The sequence below is a fragment of the Scaptodrosophila lebanonensis genome, unplaced genomic scaffold (assembly GCF_003285725.1).
Source record: "Scaptodrosophila lebanonensis strain 11010-0011.00,11010-0021.00 unplaced genomic scaffold, SlebRS2 tig00000096-arrow-pilon, whole genome shotgun sequence".
Lineage (NCBI taxonomy): Eukaryota > Metazoa > Arthropoda > Insecta > Diptera > Drosophilidae > Scaptodrosophila > Scaptodrosophila lebanonensis.
Genome location: NW_022060567.1, coordinates 2575938 through 2590963, shown reverse-complemented (window position 1 = coordinate 2590963; position 15026 = coordinate 2575938). Strand labels below are relative to the sequence as shown.

The 15026-nt window shown below is 36.0% G+C and overlaps 1 protein-coding gene across 1 annotated transcript; it reads left to right on the top strand.

Annotated features, from left to right (window-relative positions):
* Positions 1-1054: 1054 nt before the first annotated feature.
* Positions 1055-14769, top strand: LOC115627496 (scoloptoxin SSD14). The gene is made up of 5 exons (XM_030523184.1): positions 1055-1400; positions 10471-11238; positions 12261-12698; positions 12761-13001; positions 14237-14769. Exons 1-5 carry the CDS (start codon positions 1396-1398, stop codon positions 14522-14524), a joined length of 1740 nt encoding a protein of 579 aa, XP_030379044.1. The 5' UTR covers positions 1055-1395; the 3' UTR covers positions 14525-14769.
* The last annotated feature ends 257 nt before the right edge of the window (positions 14770-15026 follow it).

Sequence of the window (15026 nt, the reverse complement as noted above, 5' to 3'; positions counted from 1 at the left end):
TTACTGTACTAAACTATCTATCTATCTATATATATATATATATATATATATATATATATATATATATTCAAAATAGTCCCATGGGTGACCCTGTGAAGTTTCGTGGCGATTCTTCAAAGCGATCAACCATCGATTTACCATGGCTTTTTTCTGCTCATTATCATTTGTTTGACAGTCGCTTTTTCATCGGTTTGTCAGTGTTTTATTCGTAAATGCATATGTAAATAAAATTGTAAAATGGAATTCAAAAAAGCAACTATTAGTAACAAGAAAAACCACATATTCCAAAAAAATATGAGTGAAAAAAGTGCAGCTAAAAATGCCGATGAACTCGAATAACGTTTGCAAGATCTTCGCGAAAGGGCATCCACATCTAAAGCCATTCAAATAGAAACGAAACAAGAAGGGAAGCCGCGGCTTCGGCAAATCTAGAGCCATAGAAACGGAATCAGAATGGGAGTCGGGGCGCATGTTTTCATGTTTTTTTTCATGCTCGTATTTTTATTAAATTCCAATTATCTGTAGTGTTTGTCATCGTTTCATTACCTTTTTTAAGTTTTCGCTGATACTTGAAAGAAGACGAGCCATAAAGACCTACTTAGACCACTGTGTCTGGTGTTGTTGAAGTTAGAAGTATAATGATATGCATCATATCATAATACATGATAACGGAAAGCTGAGAAATAGTTTTGGGGGCTTAGTTTATGGTAATAATAGTCATAGATAATGAGCTTTCCATCAGCTTCAGTATTTATTTAGCCATTTTCTAGCTGCTCTCAATCCCTGGATTAGCCTTTTTTCCATCTAAAAAGTTGGCAACACTGCTGCTCGTATTGAGTCGTGAGAGTGTGCGCAAAGTGTTTTCAGTCATTTGTGGGTGTGTGTGTGTGTGTGTGTAAGTGTCAACCAAAAGCAGCTAACGTTTTCTGTACAGCAACAACAAAAATATATATGTATGTACAACAAGCGAAATGGAAACAAACTGGAATTGAAACGAAGCTGTAATGCGGTGGCTCGCGCCCACATCGTGCATCAGTCGACGCCAACAGCTGCTCACTGGCGGGTGCTGCGATCTCCGAAAGCTCGGAGCTCAGTAGAAACAAAAAATAGAAGCGGCGCGACATTTCGAACTCCTTCATTGCAAAACCCATGTACATACATACACGCATACATATTTGCAAAGCAGTTTTGAAATCACTTTGGGGTTTTAAACATATATGTATATATTTTTTTTAAATAAGCCTTGTCTAGTCGCGTTGCGGGTTTTTTTTCTTCCACAAATTCAGTGTCATGGTCGGTGCGGTGTAACTGCGTTGCATATTAAAGTGTATAAATAGCGATTAACTGTGTATAGAATTGCATTCAAGTGAAGGAGTACAGAATCGAAGCGAAGTCATGCGGTAAGTGTTGCTTATTCTCCTATGTATGTAAACACATATGTTTTTTCTCAGCTTTTTACGTAATTTAGAGCCAATATGCGATATGTACATACACACATAGCTATCTACTTGTGCAGATATGTTTGTGCAAAAGAAATAATGAGGAGTCACACAGCTGTTAAAATGAATATTGTGCAGATATCAGTAATAAAAAGAAGAATATACATATGTATGTATGTTGACAAAAGCAATAAAATACTAAATAGTCGTGAGTGCCGCGCGGGCCCTTGTTAGGTTCCATGCTAAAAGGAGCTTTTAATTTCGTGCTGATCTCACAACAGTTTCCAAAACAATACAGTTTGTACATCTTACGTATCGTTACCTAGAAAGGTATACAATTCAAAAATTACATAGACTATAAATAAATAAAGACTGACCTTAGCTTAATTAAATAGAGTGCAAAAATGTTGCTGCAAATTTTCGATCTAATGACAGCTTTAAAGGGTTTTACAATTTTTGAAGAGCAGGAACCATCTACCATATACATATAGTATGTACATATATTGATTGTTTGGTTCAATCTTGAATATTGCTACATACTATCCACACAAAGGCCCAACATATATACAAACATATTACACACATAGGTGCATATACATACATATATGTATGTACATATGTATATATATCTGACAAGAGAAATTCTACACTTGAGCTTGACGCACGTTATCAGTCAACACCTAGAGAATAGATTGTATAAAAGGAAATAAAGAAAAACGATGTCGCATTTCGGTATCGACAACATTTGCTCAAGAGTCTAATTGGGCATTTTATGGGCACTATTGTTCAGTTTTATGGTCCCCAATTTCTGTACATTTGAAGATATGGCACGCTTTAAGATACAACAATACTGCCATTGTTGAATATAAAGTAGAAGAATGCACGATAAGATCTGCCAAAGTACCTTCTATACTTGTACATATGTATGTATATTTAGGACCATTGGATCACTTGCGCTTTTAGAATTTTGGAACTGAGAGAATGATTATGCGAATGATGACGTAGCTATAATAGTGTACAAATAAAGATCGAAATTGAAATAAATACATCACAGTGCAGAAATTTTTGCAATTCATTTGGTGCTTGAGGTACAGAGGTGCTTGAGTACCTCAGCATTATGTCAAGATAGAACGAGAGCGTAACTAAATTACTACCTCTTCTACCTCAGCACATGATCGCATTCATGGAAGATTGGCAAATCAACGTATACCATATCTAAGTTGACTAAGCTACTTTTCCCATGTCTATTATTTCAAATGTATAAGAATCTTCGAACTTTGTAAAAAGCATTTAAAGAAAGTTAGCAAAATGCTATGAAATCTAGCAATGTTTCTGTTGCTTAAAATATTATAATTTTTTTTAAATATTATTATATTTATTAAAGAAATGATCAGTACACTCACATTCATAGAAAATTGGCAAATCAACGTATGCCATATCTATATAGCGCCATAAAGAATAGACCATGACTAAGCTACTTTTTCCATGACTATTATTTCAAATGCAAAAGAATCTTTGAACTTTGTAAAAAGCATTTAAAGAAAGTTAGCAAAATGCTATGAAATCTATTAATGTTTCTGTTGCTTAAACTATTATTATTATTTTTGTTAAATATATTACGTTGCTTATGTAGTATGTTTGTGTTAGTCAAAATATAATACTTTTATTCAAGAAATGCATGTCCAAATACCCATTTATTTTATGGTTATTTTTTTGCACTTTTTAAGCCCTCTTCGCGAATCAAAATGATTATTATTTTTATGAAAATACTGCTTAGATAACTGCACAGATTTTATAATGTTTTGATGATTATTGTTGACAGATAACATTTGGTAGCGTAATAAAGAGCTCATTTCTGAAGAAGCTTGAATTAATAAACTTATCAGCTTAATGATTTCATAAATCGAAAATTTAATTTGACATCGCACTCTCAACCCGTTTAGCAGCTTTCCCTTAATTTGTAACACATGCTGGCCAAATTTGTCGATCAATAACATTAAATTAGTAAATCATTTATGCGCATATACAAATGCTCGACCTTAAGTCAAGGTTTCCAGTATTTTGAAGACAACAAATATGCGAGTTTCGAGACTGCACTTCATTGAAATACTATGTTCGCATTTATTTGAAATGTGCAAAGCTTGCGGAACCCCAATATTGAATCATCGTACTATACAATCAAATGATTAATTACAGCAATTCGGATTCGATAAATAGCACGTTTCGCTATTTTACAAAAAGACTCAACTAATTGCTGTTCATAGGAAAAAATCCAGAAACTGAAATTTATGAACAAACCACAAAGTAAACTTTTTTGTACGACAAATTACCATAAAATATCAAAACAAAGCCAAATTTACTTGCAGTTTTATTTGCTATTTACACCAATACCAATAAAAACCGGTTTTGCTTATTTGCAATTTTTACTGCTGTATACCTGAAACTTCAACTTTATCGGAACAGTATGTATGTCAGTTCGGGTACAACGATAATTTAAATATTAGGGTATGCTTGGGTGAGTCGGTCTGTCTGTCCGTACGAACTGGATTTTCAGAAAGCTAGAGACTCGAGCTGTAAAAAGAATCGATTCAGAATCGATTTAATAGATGCTTTGCGGTTTATTTTTAGAATCGATTTGTTGTTAGATAACCAGTGCTTCCAAATTTTTAGAAAGAAAAACTATTTCTGATGGAAAGGAGAGGGGAAAAACTGTTTTTGACGGGAAGGAGAATAAAATAAAGTAAACAAATTTCACAAAAAACGTGAAAAAGCTACATTTCTTTGTATAAAAAATATATATTTTCAGGGCTTTTTTTTATTATATTAGTGAACATTTTGAATGATATTCGCGCATTTTGTTCTCTGTCGTCGTATGGGCATTTCAAAAAGGTAATGGAAAAGTTGCTGAAGTGATCAATCTCTGCTATTGCAGTGTGTCTTGCTTCGATGGCTTCACGGGCCAGCAACAAAACCGATTTTGATCAATGACCGACCAATTTTTTTGAGAAATATAAATGCTTTAAACTTGTGTCATTGGCAAATTTACATAAATGTTGGCAAAATTACGAAAAGCGGAAAAAGGCTAAATGTATTTTTAAAAAGCCAGAATTACCGCTTTCCGCACTATTTTCCCGCAATATAATTTCAAAAACAACCAGATTTGACTGGAAAGAAGCTAAATTGGCAACACTGTATCTGATCGCAAATTTAATTATGTTCAGCTATCGATTTTATTTGTTGGAAAAAAATCGATGCAATTGAAAATCAAAAAAGATCAAAGCAGCCAACATCGATTATTTTGCAACTGAGCTCTAAAGAAGACTCAATGGCAATGAATTGAATAGTCTTTTCAAATAAATTTCTATTTGAATAATCGAATAATAATTCTACATTAATGTTGCATTCAAAAAACTCATAAATCTACCCTATTAGAACCGCATATCAGACACATAAACCTGTTGCTTTTTAAAAAAAATAGTTGCATTCTCATCGGTCGGATGGTTTCCAGTTTATAGGCAGTAGTTTTTTTATTTGAAACACCCCAAACCTCTTAAAAGCCAGAAAGCTAAATTAAATTATTCACAGCTCTACGATTGGCGAAGTGCGCGTGTATTGTAGAAAAGCTAAAAGTCTGTACATACTAGTATATATCTGATAACATTTAGGTTAACCAAAACATTTATATTTAGAATACCTGTTAAAACGGCGTAGTCATGGAATAGCAGTTTCGTTTTGAAAGAGTAAGGCGCTATGTATCCTAAAAAAAACCTGTGCCTGAAGAAGATTTTCGCAAGGAAACTCTTTCTACAACCATTTAAAAATTTAACGGTCTAATCTAATCTTAATAGCAAAGCAATGTTCTTTAGAAAGATTTCGCTAAGCCGATTGCTTCTCTTACAGATGTGTGTGTGATGAATAAGTGCGATTTAGAGTTATTTTATTATTGTGATAAATATTAAGATATGGTTGATCCATTGTACCCTCAACATTTTGTATCTCCAGGCTACGTATTCTTCCAGATTGCTCTTTAAACTGTGAAGGAGATTTAGAGTTATTTTATTATTGTGATAAATATTAAGATATGGTTGATCCATTGTACCATCAGATTCCAGATTGCTCTTCAAACTGGGAAGGAGATTTAGAGTTATTTTATTATTGTGATAAATATTAAGATATGGTTGATCCATTGTACCCTCAACGTTTTGTATCTTCAGGCTACGTATTTTTCCAGATTGCTCTTTAAACTGGGAAGGAGATCAGACAGTCTTGTAGTGAGCATTTTAGCTCCAATACTTCAGTTTCCCAGGAGCTTTATTTATAACGCAGTACTCGATAAGACTTATCATATAATGGGACATACAAATTTTCACTTTCATACTTTATTATACAGTTGCCTAATAATCACCGTAAATTCTCTCGAGTGTTTACTTTATCTTTTCCCATACTCGTATACCCGAACCTATTCGTATCTATACACGTATGAGTCCAATCCATTTGGCATGATGTTTATTTTCCACTATTACTCCACATTAGCTGTAGTATTAACGATAAGTGGAATATACGAACACATAAACAAGCTCGTACAAGTAGATACACGAGGTAGCTGCTGTTGGGTAATAATATATAGAAGCCGTAAACGTCAATATCTAATGACGCGTTCAACCGAAAACTTATACTCGTATCGTCAATGACAATTTTATGATCTGCTCGTAGCCAAGACACATGTACTCCGCTCTTTATTACTGTGTCATTGCTGTCTCGCAATCTACATACATATATTATACGCTTGGCTAAATAATCCCCAACTATTCGGAATGACTATTAAAATAATTAGAGAATGTTGCTTTGAGCAATCCGATCATTGTACACCCTGAATTCTTACCACGATGTACAAAATAAATACTTCTCCTTATTAGTTCACTTTTTTAAACGAAATAAGGAAACGTAAGAGAGGCAGATAAAATAATATACGAGTAGCTAAGATTACCTTCTGTAATAACTAGTTTTTCAGTTTTAGAGGAACTACATATAAGTATTTCCTTGTTTGAAAGCAAACTTTTCGGCGGGTATGAAAATCCGGCGGTCCTTGAAATCACATTTTAAAATTTAATAATAATACTTAGGAATACTATTTTCAATGTTCACTCACAATCACACAGAAAGATTTCAGTTTCGACACTTTCTTTGCTTCCCGCTGTTACAAAACTGAATCAGAATATCTAACGCGGTGAAATTAAAAAAAAATCCCGTCCACTTTAGCTTAAAGTTTCCAGTGAAAGGTTTGCCAGAAAATGTTTGAATCGATATTGAAAGAAAGTCCAGTCAGGAATATGTTTTCAAAACGAAAGAAATCGAAAATTAAAGATCAACAGAATTTACCAAATTTACCAATTTTATGATATTATAGAACTGGAATACACTTTTTAAAACTGCCTTGATTTGATTGAATAATTCACATGCGTTAGGTGTTCGTAGTTTAGAAAACATAAGGAGTCGGTCCAAAGGCAATTCCCCTCCAAGAATTAAACTGTGATCAAGCTTTTGCTTCTTAACCTTCTACTATTAGCAATTCGTAGCACTGTCCTTGGTTTCATTTTTGCTGCACAAGCTGAATATTGCCCTTCTAGGCCGACAACATGGAAGGTGGAATTAATTTTCATTTCAAAGACAAGATGTCTAGATCGTTTTTATGTTTTTTCTTCAAATTATAATGATCTTTTTGATTTACTCTCCACCGAATTCTCTCTCAATCAGAAAGAGAGAGAGAGAGAGATTATAAAATATTTCTGTACAACCATCTCCGGGAGAATCTTTGACCACATTTATATATGAGTTCGACTGACAATTCTATTCAAGTATTCTGGTTATCCATTGAATATTATTAAAATTGTCCCCTCTAGTAACTATTTCTTAGCTCTGGCTGTGAATCGGAACTTAGCTGGCCGGATGGCAAATAAAAACCCACCCCAACGTATCAGAGGCATTAATAGAGACTATTGTTCATTTGTTAGAGTATTTTGGAGGGTCTCTTATCTGCCAAGTTGAAGTTATAGCGTATTGTAGATTGATGACGATATAAACGAAATAAATAAATTATTACACATGTAGTAGAACAAAGAGGTACGATTGATTGAGTGAATACTACAACATTAAAATATTGGTAGCTCGAGTAGTACTTGCTAACTGAGGAACTCCAAGATGGCTTTGATTTTTCGCAGTGTACCGATAGAGACATTTGTATTGCTCTCAAGCCGATCTACAAGATAAGCTGTATAATTATAAAATGCTATGCGTTCAAATCATAGCGGGTTGTTTGATAAACTTGTAGATATAGCTCCGTTATCGAGTCGCTTGGGCCTCAAACTAGCCGGCCAATAAAAAGTTGCACACGGCTCCAAAGAGATTGGCCAGCAGGTGAAACGGATTAATTTTCTACTACACTCGTGCTATACTATTTATGTTGAATGAAATCGGCGTTAATTATAAGTCAAGAATTGCTTGTTAATATCGCAGTCGAATCAAATGGTTTATGAGTCCAAATGGCCGATCGTATCAAAAACCAGACTCTGATAAGCGCACTCAATGGAATGAACGCAATGTTTACGCGAATCGTTCAAAGGTAGTACAAATTTTGGTCGTTGATTGCAATTGTTTCATTAAGGAGCTACCAAGTCTTAATAGCTATTCACAGCAACAAAATATACTGCTGGACTTGGCCAATGCAGTTGTTTTTCTGGAGTTCACAGTTTTAGCTTCCATGAATGGAACGTTTCCAAATTTGAAAACTGTAGATCGATTGAAGAGGTTCATTTTCAGAGTTTTAATACCAGATTTGATGAGATCTTAGCAGCCACGCTTAGATGGCATTCCAGCTTTTCGTCAATATTGAAGAACCAATTCAGTTCAATTTACAATGCCTCCAAGTCAAAATTTGATTCCATCGACGACTTAAATGCATGTTTAGATCTCTTAATAAACATTTTACGACAGTTCTTAAATAAAGCAACAATTTAAAAAAATTGTATTTCCATGTTCAGATAGCAATGCTATTTCAAAATGTATGTGATATTTCAGATATTTGTCAAATATATCGTAGTCGGCAGCCACTTGGACTTATTGTACAAATATGGAAACGATTAAGTTTCTTCATCTTTATCTTGATTTGATCAGTTTGAGTTTTCTTCGGTAGTGTCAGTTTTCCGTCTCTATCTCCATTTATACTCTTCACTAAAATATTACAAGACGAATCTAAATCCCTGTCTGATTCAATCGCTATTCCTCCCACAGCCTTCAGCGATCGCATTGAAAATTGATTTCTTTCCAAGGACAAGGCTACAATAGGGACCGGAAAATAACGCAAGTACATAAACTATATCATAAGATATATGTTCTTTAAGTAACTGTCTTATCACTATTCATCAAAGGAAAGATTGTTGTTGGGGTTTATGATATGATTAGCATGTCGAGTCAAATCCAAATCGTGCATGTCTCTCTGTCCATCTTGAGTCCCACCATAGCATCGATATGATTTCGATTTGATCGTCAGACGATTCTTCATTTAGTTTCAATTCTATTTTTATAAATTTCCTTCTGAAAGTATCAACAATAAACAAATTGTGCTGTAGGCTATTTAATAAAACAATTCATTGCTTTATGGCCTTGGGCCTAGCGCACTGGGAACGGCATAAATAGAAAGTTCCTGAAGCCATAAAAACCAGAACAGCATTTATTGCACTCGAAATTGTTATACCCTCCACCTTATGTTGAAGGCTATATTTGTTTTGGCATATGGTATAAGGATCTTTGCATTGCTGATCTCATGCTCTACGAGCGACTCTGTTATCGATAACTTTGAAGCCGAAAGGTTATCGATAACAGTTTTCTACAATTATTTTCGTCCTTTTGTATCTCAAATACAGGGAAGACGATTGAAAGATTTAATAAAAATGTAGTTCTACTATTATATTTATACTGGTTTATTTCTACCATTATATTTATACTGTTATATTTATAATAGTTTGTTGTTATATTCAAGTCTACTCGGTGTCATAGAACTTGGGATTCATATGAACGGATCGATAGCCAGGCCATTGCTTATCAATTCTTCTCTTCAGACTCTCCAACCCGGTTGTCTTCTTCTTAGTGTATACTGTTATATTTCTTAGTATTTATACTGTTATATAAATACAAATTTGTTGATAAGCTAAGACTACTTGGTGTCAATCGAACTTAAGGGGCATATGAACGGATCGATAGTCAGGCTATTGCTTATCGATTCTCCTCTTCAGACTCTCCTACCCGGTTGTAGTCTTCTTCTTACTATATACTGTTATACAAATAATAGTTTGTTGATAAGCCAAGTCTACTTGGTGTCAATAGAACTTAAGGTATATATGAACGGATAGTTAGGCACACCAATGCTTATCGATTCTCCCCTTCAGGCTCTCCTACCTGTTTGTTTTCTCCTTAGTGTATACTGTTATATTTGATAGTATTTATACTGTTATATAAATAATAGTTTGTTGATAAGCCAAGTCTACTCGGTGTCAATAGAACTTGAGGTTCGCATGCACTGATCGATAGCCAGGCCATTGCTTATCGATTCGCCTCGTCAGGCTCTCCTTCTACCTAGTCTCTAGTCTTCTTCTTAGTGCAAGCTATTGAAAATGTTGGATAGCCAGTGTGGTTCCACAATTTGTGGGCCAGTGACCACCATGATGACCAAAGAACGTTCTTAAGGGTATCTACTTTCGGCATAGCCGATATTTTATTACACACTCGTGTACATATATGTAAGTATGTGTGCAGTGGGAACGTTGGCCAAAGATTGTGTTGTGGCCACACTAAATCATTGCGATTACACCAGCTTGCTTGTACGTACGCAACCACTTGATAGGTTGTGTCCGGTACTCAAGTGAATTGGTTTGCGGTAGCGGCAGACCAGAGGTGCTTTGGACACAGCTCGGTTTTCATTTATAAAATGCAACTCACTCCCTTTCTTTCTCTCTCTCACTACTTATATCTCTTGCAGAATAACCGTTAATAAGAAATCCGTAGTATGGCTGGTGATTGGCGCTCTAGTGGTTCTTGGTCTGACTCTGGGTCTGGTATTCGGACTGCAGACGCGCAACACTCGCTACATTACTGGCGCCGTTGTCTCCAATGGGATTGGATGCGCGGATGTGGGCGCCAATGCGCTTAACGAAGGTGGATCGGCGGTGGATGCTGCGATAGCCACACTGCTCTGCGAGGGTGTTATGCTGCCGCATTCGATGGGAATAGGCGGCGGCTTTGTAGCCACCATTTACACGCGTAGCTCCCGGAAGGTGGAGACTTTGATCGCTCGCGAGTCGGCTCCGGCGGCAGCTACTAAGGATATGTTTGTGGGCCAACAGGAGATTACGGGTGCCAAGGCGGGCGGAGTCCCTGGCGAGATCTTGGGCTATTCGGAAATGCATCGTAAATACGGTCGCTTGCCATGGGAGAAGCTGTTCGAGCCCACAATCAAGTTGGCTCGTGAGGGGCATGTTGTGTCCAAATATTTGGCGGCAGCTATCCAGTCCAAACTCTCCTACATCCAGAATGAGCCATCGCTCAAGGAAGTATTTCTAAAGGAGAACGGTGACCCATATCTCGAGGGTGAAACCATGAAGCGTGTCAAGCTGGCGGATACACTGGAACGTATAGCGAAAAATGGCGCCAAGGAGATATACGGCGGTGGAGAGACGGGTCGCATGTTTGTTGAGGATATACAAAAGCTCGACGGCATCATAACTGAAAAGGATCTCAGGAACTACAAGTGAGTATGAATTTGGGACTCTTGTATGGGTTCGATAGTAAAGTACTTTTAAATTGGAGTCAAAAAGATGAGCTCCTTTGTAGAGCTCATGATGTATGTACTTGTATATTCATATATTTCTAGTACTTCCCTACATCTTATTGCAATGTTTTCAAGCAATCTCTCTTGAAGTCAAGTGTTGGCTTGGTCTAGCATCCTAGCTACGGTCAATTCGATCCTAGTTTGCAAAACCTTTCTGGACCTCAGAATGGTGAATAGTTTCGACCTGGAGTCTAGAAGATGGGCACTTTGTTGAATGCTCTTAACATGCTAAGTTCCTCAAAATGCTGCCATATCTTTCCATCCAAGAAATATATATACTACTATATATTACAAGTGAAATAATAATTAGTATTAAGTAGAGGAGGAAAGCAATCCTTAAATAAAGTAAAGTAATTCCCATGGGCCTGCTGCAATTCTTTTAAGGCGAGCAAGGAATTTGATCTCATTTTGAAATTAGGTTTCAGGTTCTTCAGTTTGTTTCCTTCTTCCAAGAAAATAGCAAAATACATACTAGATATTACAAGTGATATAATAATTAATTTTAAGTACAGGAGCAAAACAATCCTTTATTAAAATACTACCCATGAGCCTTCTTCAATTGCTTCAAAACTACTTGAAGGTCTGAATTTTAAGATACCATTTAAAGCGGCGAGCAAGGAATTTGATCTCATTTTGAAAGTAGGTGCCAGGTTCTTTAGTTTGTTTCCTCCTTCTGCTGTCATATCTTTCTATATATCCAAGAAAATAGCAAATACCTATGTTCTCAAACTATATTACAAGAGGAGCAAAGTAATCCTTAAATAAAGTAAAGTAATTCTCATGGCCCTTCTGCAATTCTTTTAAACCTACTTGAAGGTCCACATTTAAAGATACCCACTAAAGCGACGAGCAAGGAATTTGATCTTTTTTTGAAACTATGATCCCGGTTCTTCAGTGTATTTTCTTCTTCACTGAAACTACTCTTCTTTTTCCTGCCGCAGAGTTCGCTGGGAGAGTGATGGACACATTACTGCCCACGTGACCGGCAACTTCACGCTATATACCACGCCTTTGCCCTCAAGCGGACCCCTGCTCGCCTTTATTCTCAACGTGATGAGCGAACTGAATACGGAAAAGAGCGAAATCTTCTGGCAGCGTACCATCGAGACGTTCAAGCATGCGTATGGACAGCGCACAAATCTGGGCGATTTTTTAAATGATCCCGAACAGGAGCCGACCATAACCGAAACTCTAAAGAAGTTGCGCAGCGAAGACTTTGTAAAGCAGGTGCAAAGCCTAATATTCGACGATCGCACCTTCGCCGATTCCAAATACTATGGCGCGAACTTCACCAACGCCCCGGATGGTGGAACGGCACACATGAACGTGTTGGCACCCAATGGTGATGCCATCGCCATCACCAGCACCATCAACAACTAGTGAGTGGGCCTCAGTTTGTTTGTTTGTTTTTGAAGCTTATTTGAAATAAATCCCTTCACAGCTTCGGTTGCAAGGTGGCCTCTTCCCGCACCGGAATCATTCTGAACGACGAGATGGACGACTTCTCTACGCCGGGTGTTATCAATAGCTTCGGTGTGCCTGCTTCGCCAGCCAATTACATCGTGCCTGGCAAGCGTCCCATGTCCTCTATGAGTCCCGCTATCATAGTCGATGCTAATGGAAACGTCCGTTTGTTAATTGGTGCTGCTGGCGGCACCAAAATAACGACCAGCGTGGCATCGGTAAGACCTCCAATTGTTTTTTGACTTATTTCGTAGACTAGTCCAGGAATCCTTACATTTTCTTGCTATTATAATTATTTGAAGAATATATATTGTATATTGTATTTTTGGGTCCAGTTCTGTGAAATTCATGATCTATAGTTCTTAATGCAGTGTAGGAATGCAAGAATTGTTATAAGATTATTGTATAGTTTTTATTTTTTGGGTCCAGTTCTGTGAAATTAATGATCTATAGTTCTTAATGCAGTGTAGGAATGCAAGAAACCTTACATTTTCTTGCTATTATAATTATTTGAAGAATATTATATTGTATTTTTGGGTCCAGTTCTGTTAAATAAATGATCTATAGTTCTTAATGCAGTGTAGGAATGCAAGAAACCTTACATTTTCTTGCTATTATAATTATTATAAGATTATTATATAGTTTTTATTTTTTGGGTCCAGTTCTGTGAAATGAATGATCTATAGTTCTTAATGCAGTGTAGGAATGCAAGAATTGTTATAAGATTATTGTATAGTTTTTATTTTTTGGGTCCAGTTCTGTGAAATCAATGATCTATAGTTCTTAATACAGTGTAATAATGCAAGAAGTGTTATAAGATTATTGTATAGTTTTTATTTTTTGGGTCCAGTTCTGTGAAATGAATGATCTATAGTTCTTAATGCAGTCCAGGAATGCAAGAAACCTTACATTTTCTTGCTATTATAATTATAGTTTTTATTTTTTGGGTCCAGTTCTGTGAAATTAATGATCTATAGTTCTTAATGCAGTCCAGGAATGCAAGAAACCTTACATTTTCTTGCTATTATAATTATAGTTTTTATTTTTTGGGTCCAGTTCTGTGAAATTAATGATCTATAGTTCTTAATGCAGTCCAGGAATGCAATAAACCCTAAATTTTCTTGCTATTATAATTATTATAAGATTGTTATAAAGTTTTTTTTTTTGAGTCCAGTTCTGTGAAATGAATGATCTGTAGTTCTTAAGGCAGTCCAGGAATGCAAGAAACTTTACGTTTTCTTGCTGCCCTCTTACAAGTATTTCGTTGAGTCTCTGTTCATATAGTTCTTAAAAAGTATGTAGTTATAATGTTACTTTCTCGTTTATGACTGACTACAGAGCTTTAAAAACATTTTTACGAACACATTTTTTGGAAAATATCCAATTTCCTAAAATAGTATTCAAATCTGAATTATCATTAATTTTGTACTTGCTTGCAATCAATTCCTTTCAGGTTATTATGAAATACCTTATACACCACCAGGGGCTGAACAAATCGGTTCAGGATGGGCGTGTCCATCATCAGCTAATGCCAGATCAAATCGATACTGAGGCGGAGATGGACAAACCTATTGTCAGCTATCTCGAGCAGGTTGGTCACAAGATCGAGCTATTGCCCGAGGGCACGGGCTTTGCGGCAGTAACGGCAATTGGCGCCCTGGGCGACCCAGAGCCCGTCTATGATCGCCGGCGCGTTGGAAGCACCATGCAGATCCAGAACCGCAATAAGATGCAGCATTAAAAGCTGGCGAATAGCTTTCACACGCATATTGTTTGTGATTTTATTTATTTAACTCTCTATCTATAAGCCCTAACTATAGTTATAGTGCCAGCGCCAGCTGTGATGTCATGCATGTAAATATAAACATTTGTAAATCGTGTAGGTTGTGTGCTAAATGTTGCAAATATTACCATTTTATGTATTCGATCGAGTCAAAAATACTGTAAATAAATGTAAAAACTGATTTATTTTAAATCATTACTCAATGTGCTTAATCTGGCGGATCTTTATTTGACATTTTCTCAAGTTTCACACCAAAATGTAGACGCATTGCAGACAATTAATGTATATAGTATCTATGTCAAGTGTTCAGTTGATAAAGCAACGAGTTATTTAAAAGTAATTTGCAATGACAGTAATGTGACTTTTAAGTACAGAAAATAGTAGTCAGGAAAATAATGTAGCCGACTTATTACGTCTGTAACTGCAATAATTTCATTCAATTTATAAATAATAATTAGTT

Excerpts from the sequence above, each read along its gene's own strand:
- LOC115627496 (XM_030523184.1), top strand. Across the intron at positions 11,239-12,260 it reads AAGGATCTCAGGAACTACAA|AGTTCGCTGGGAGAGTGATG; the intron begins GTGAGTATGAAT and ends TTCCTGCCGCAG. Across the intron at positions 13,002-14,236 it reads TAACGACCAGCGTGGCATCG|GTTATTATGAAATACCTTAT; the intron begins GTAAGACCTCCA and ends AATTCCTTTCAG.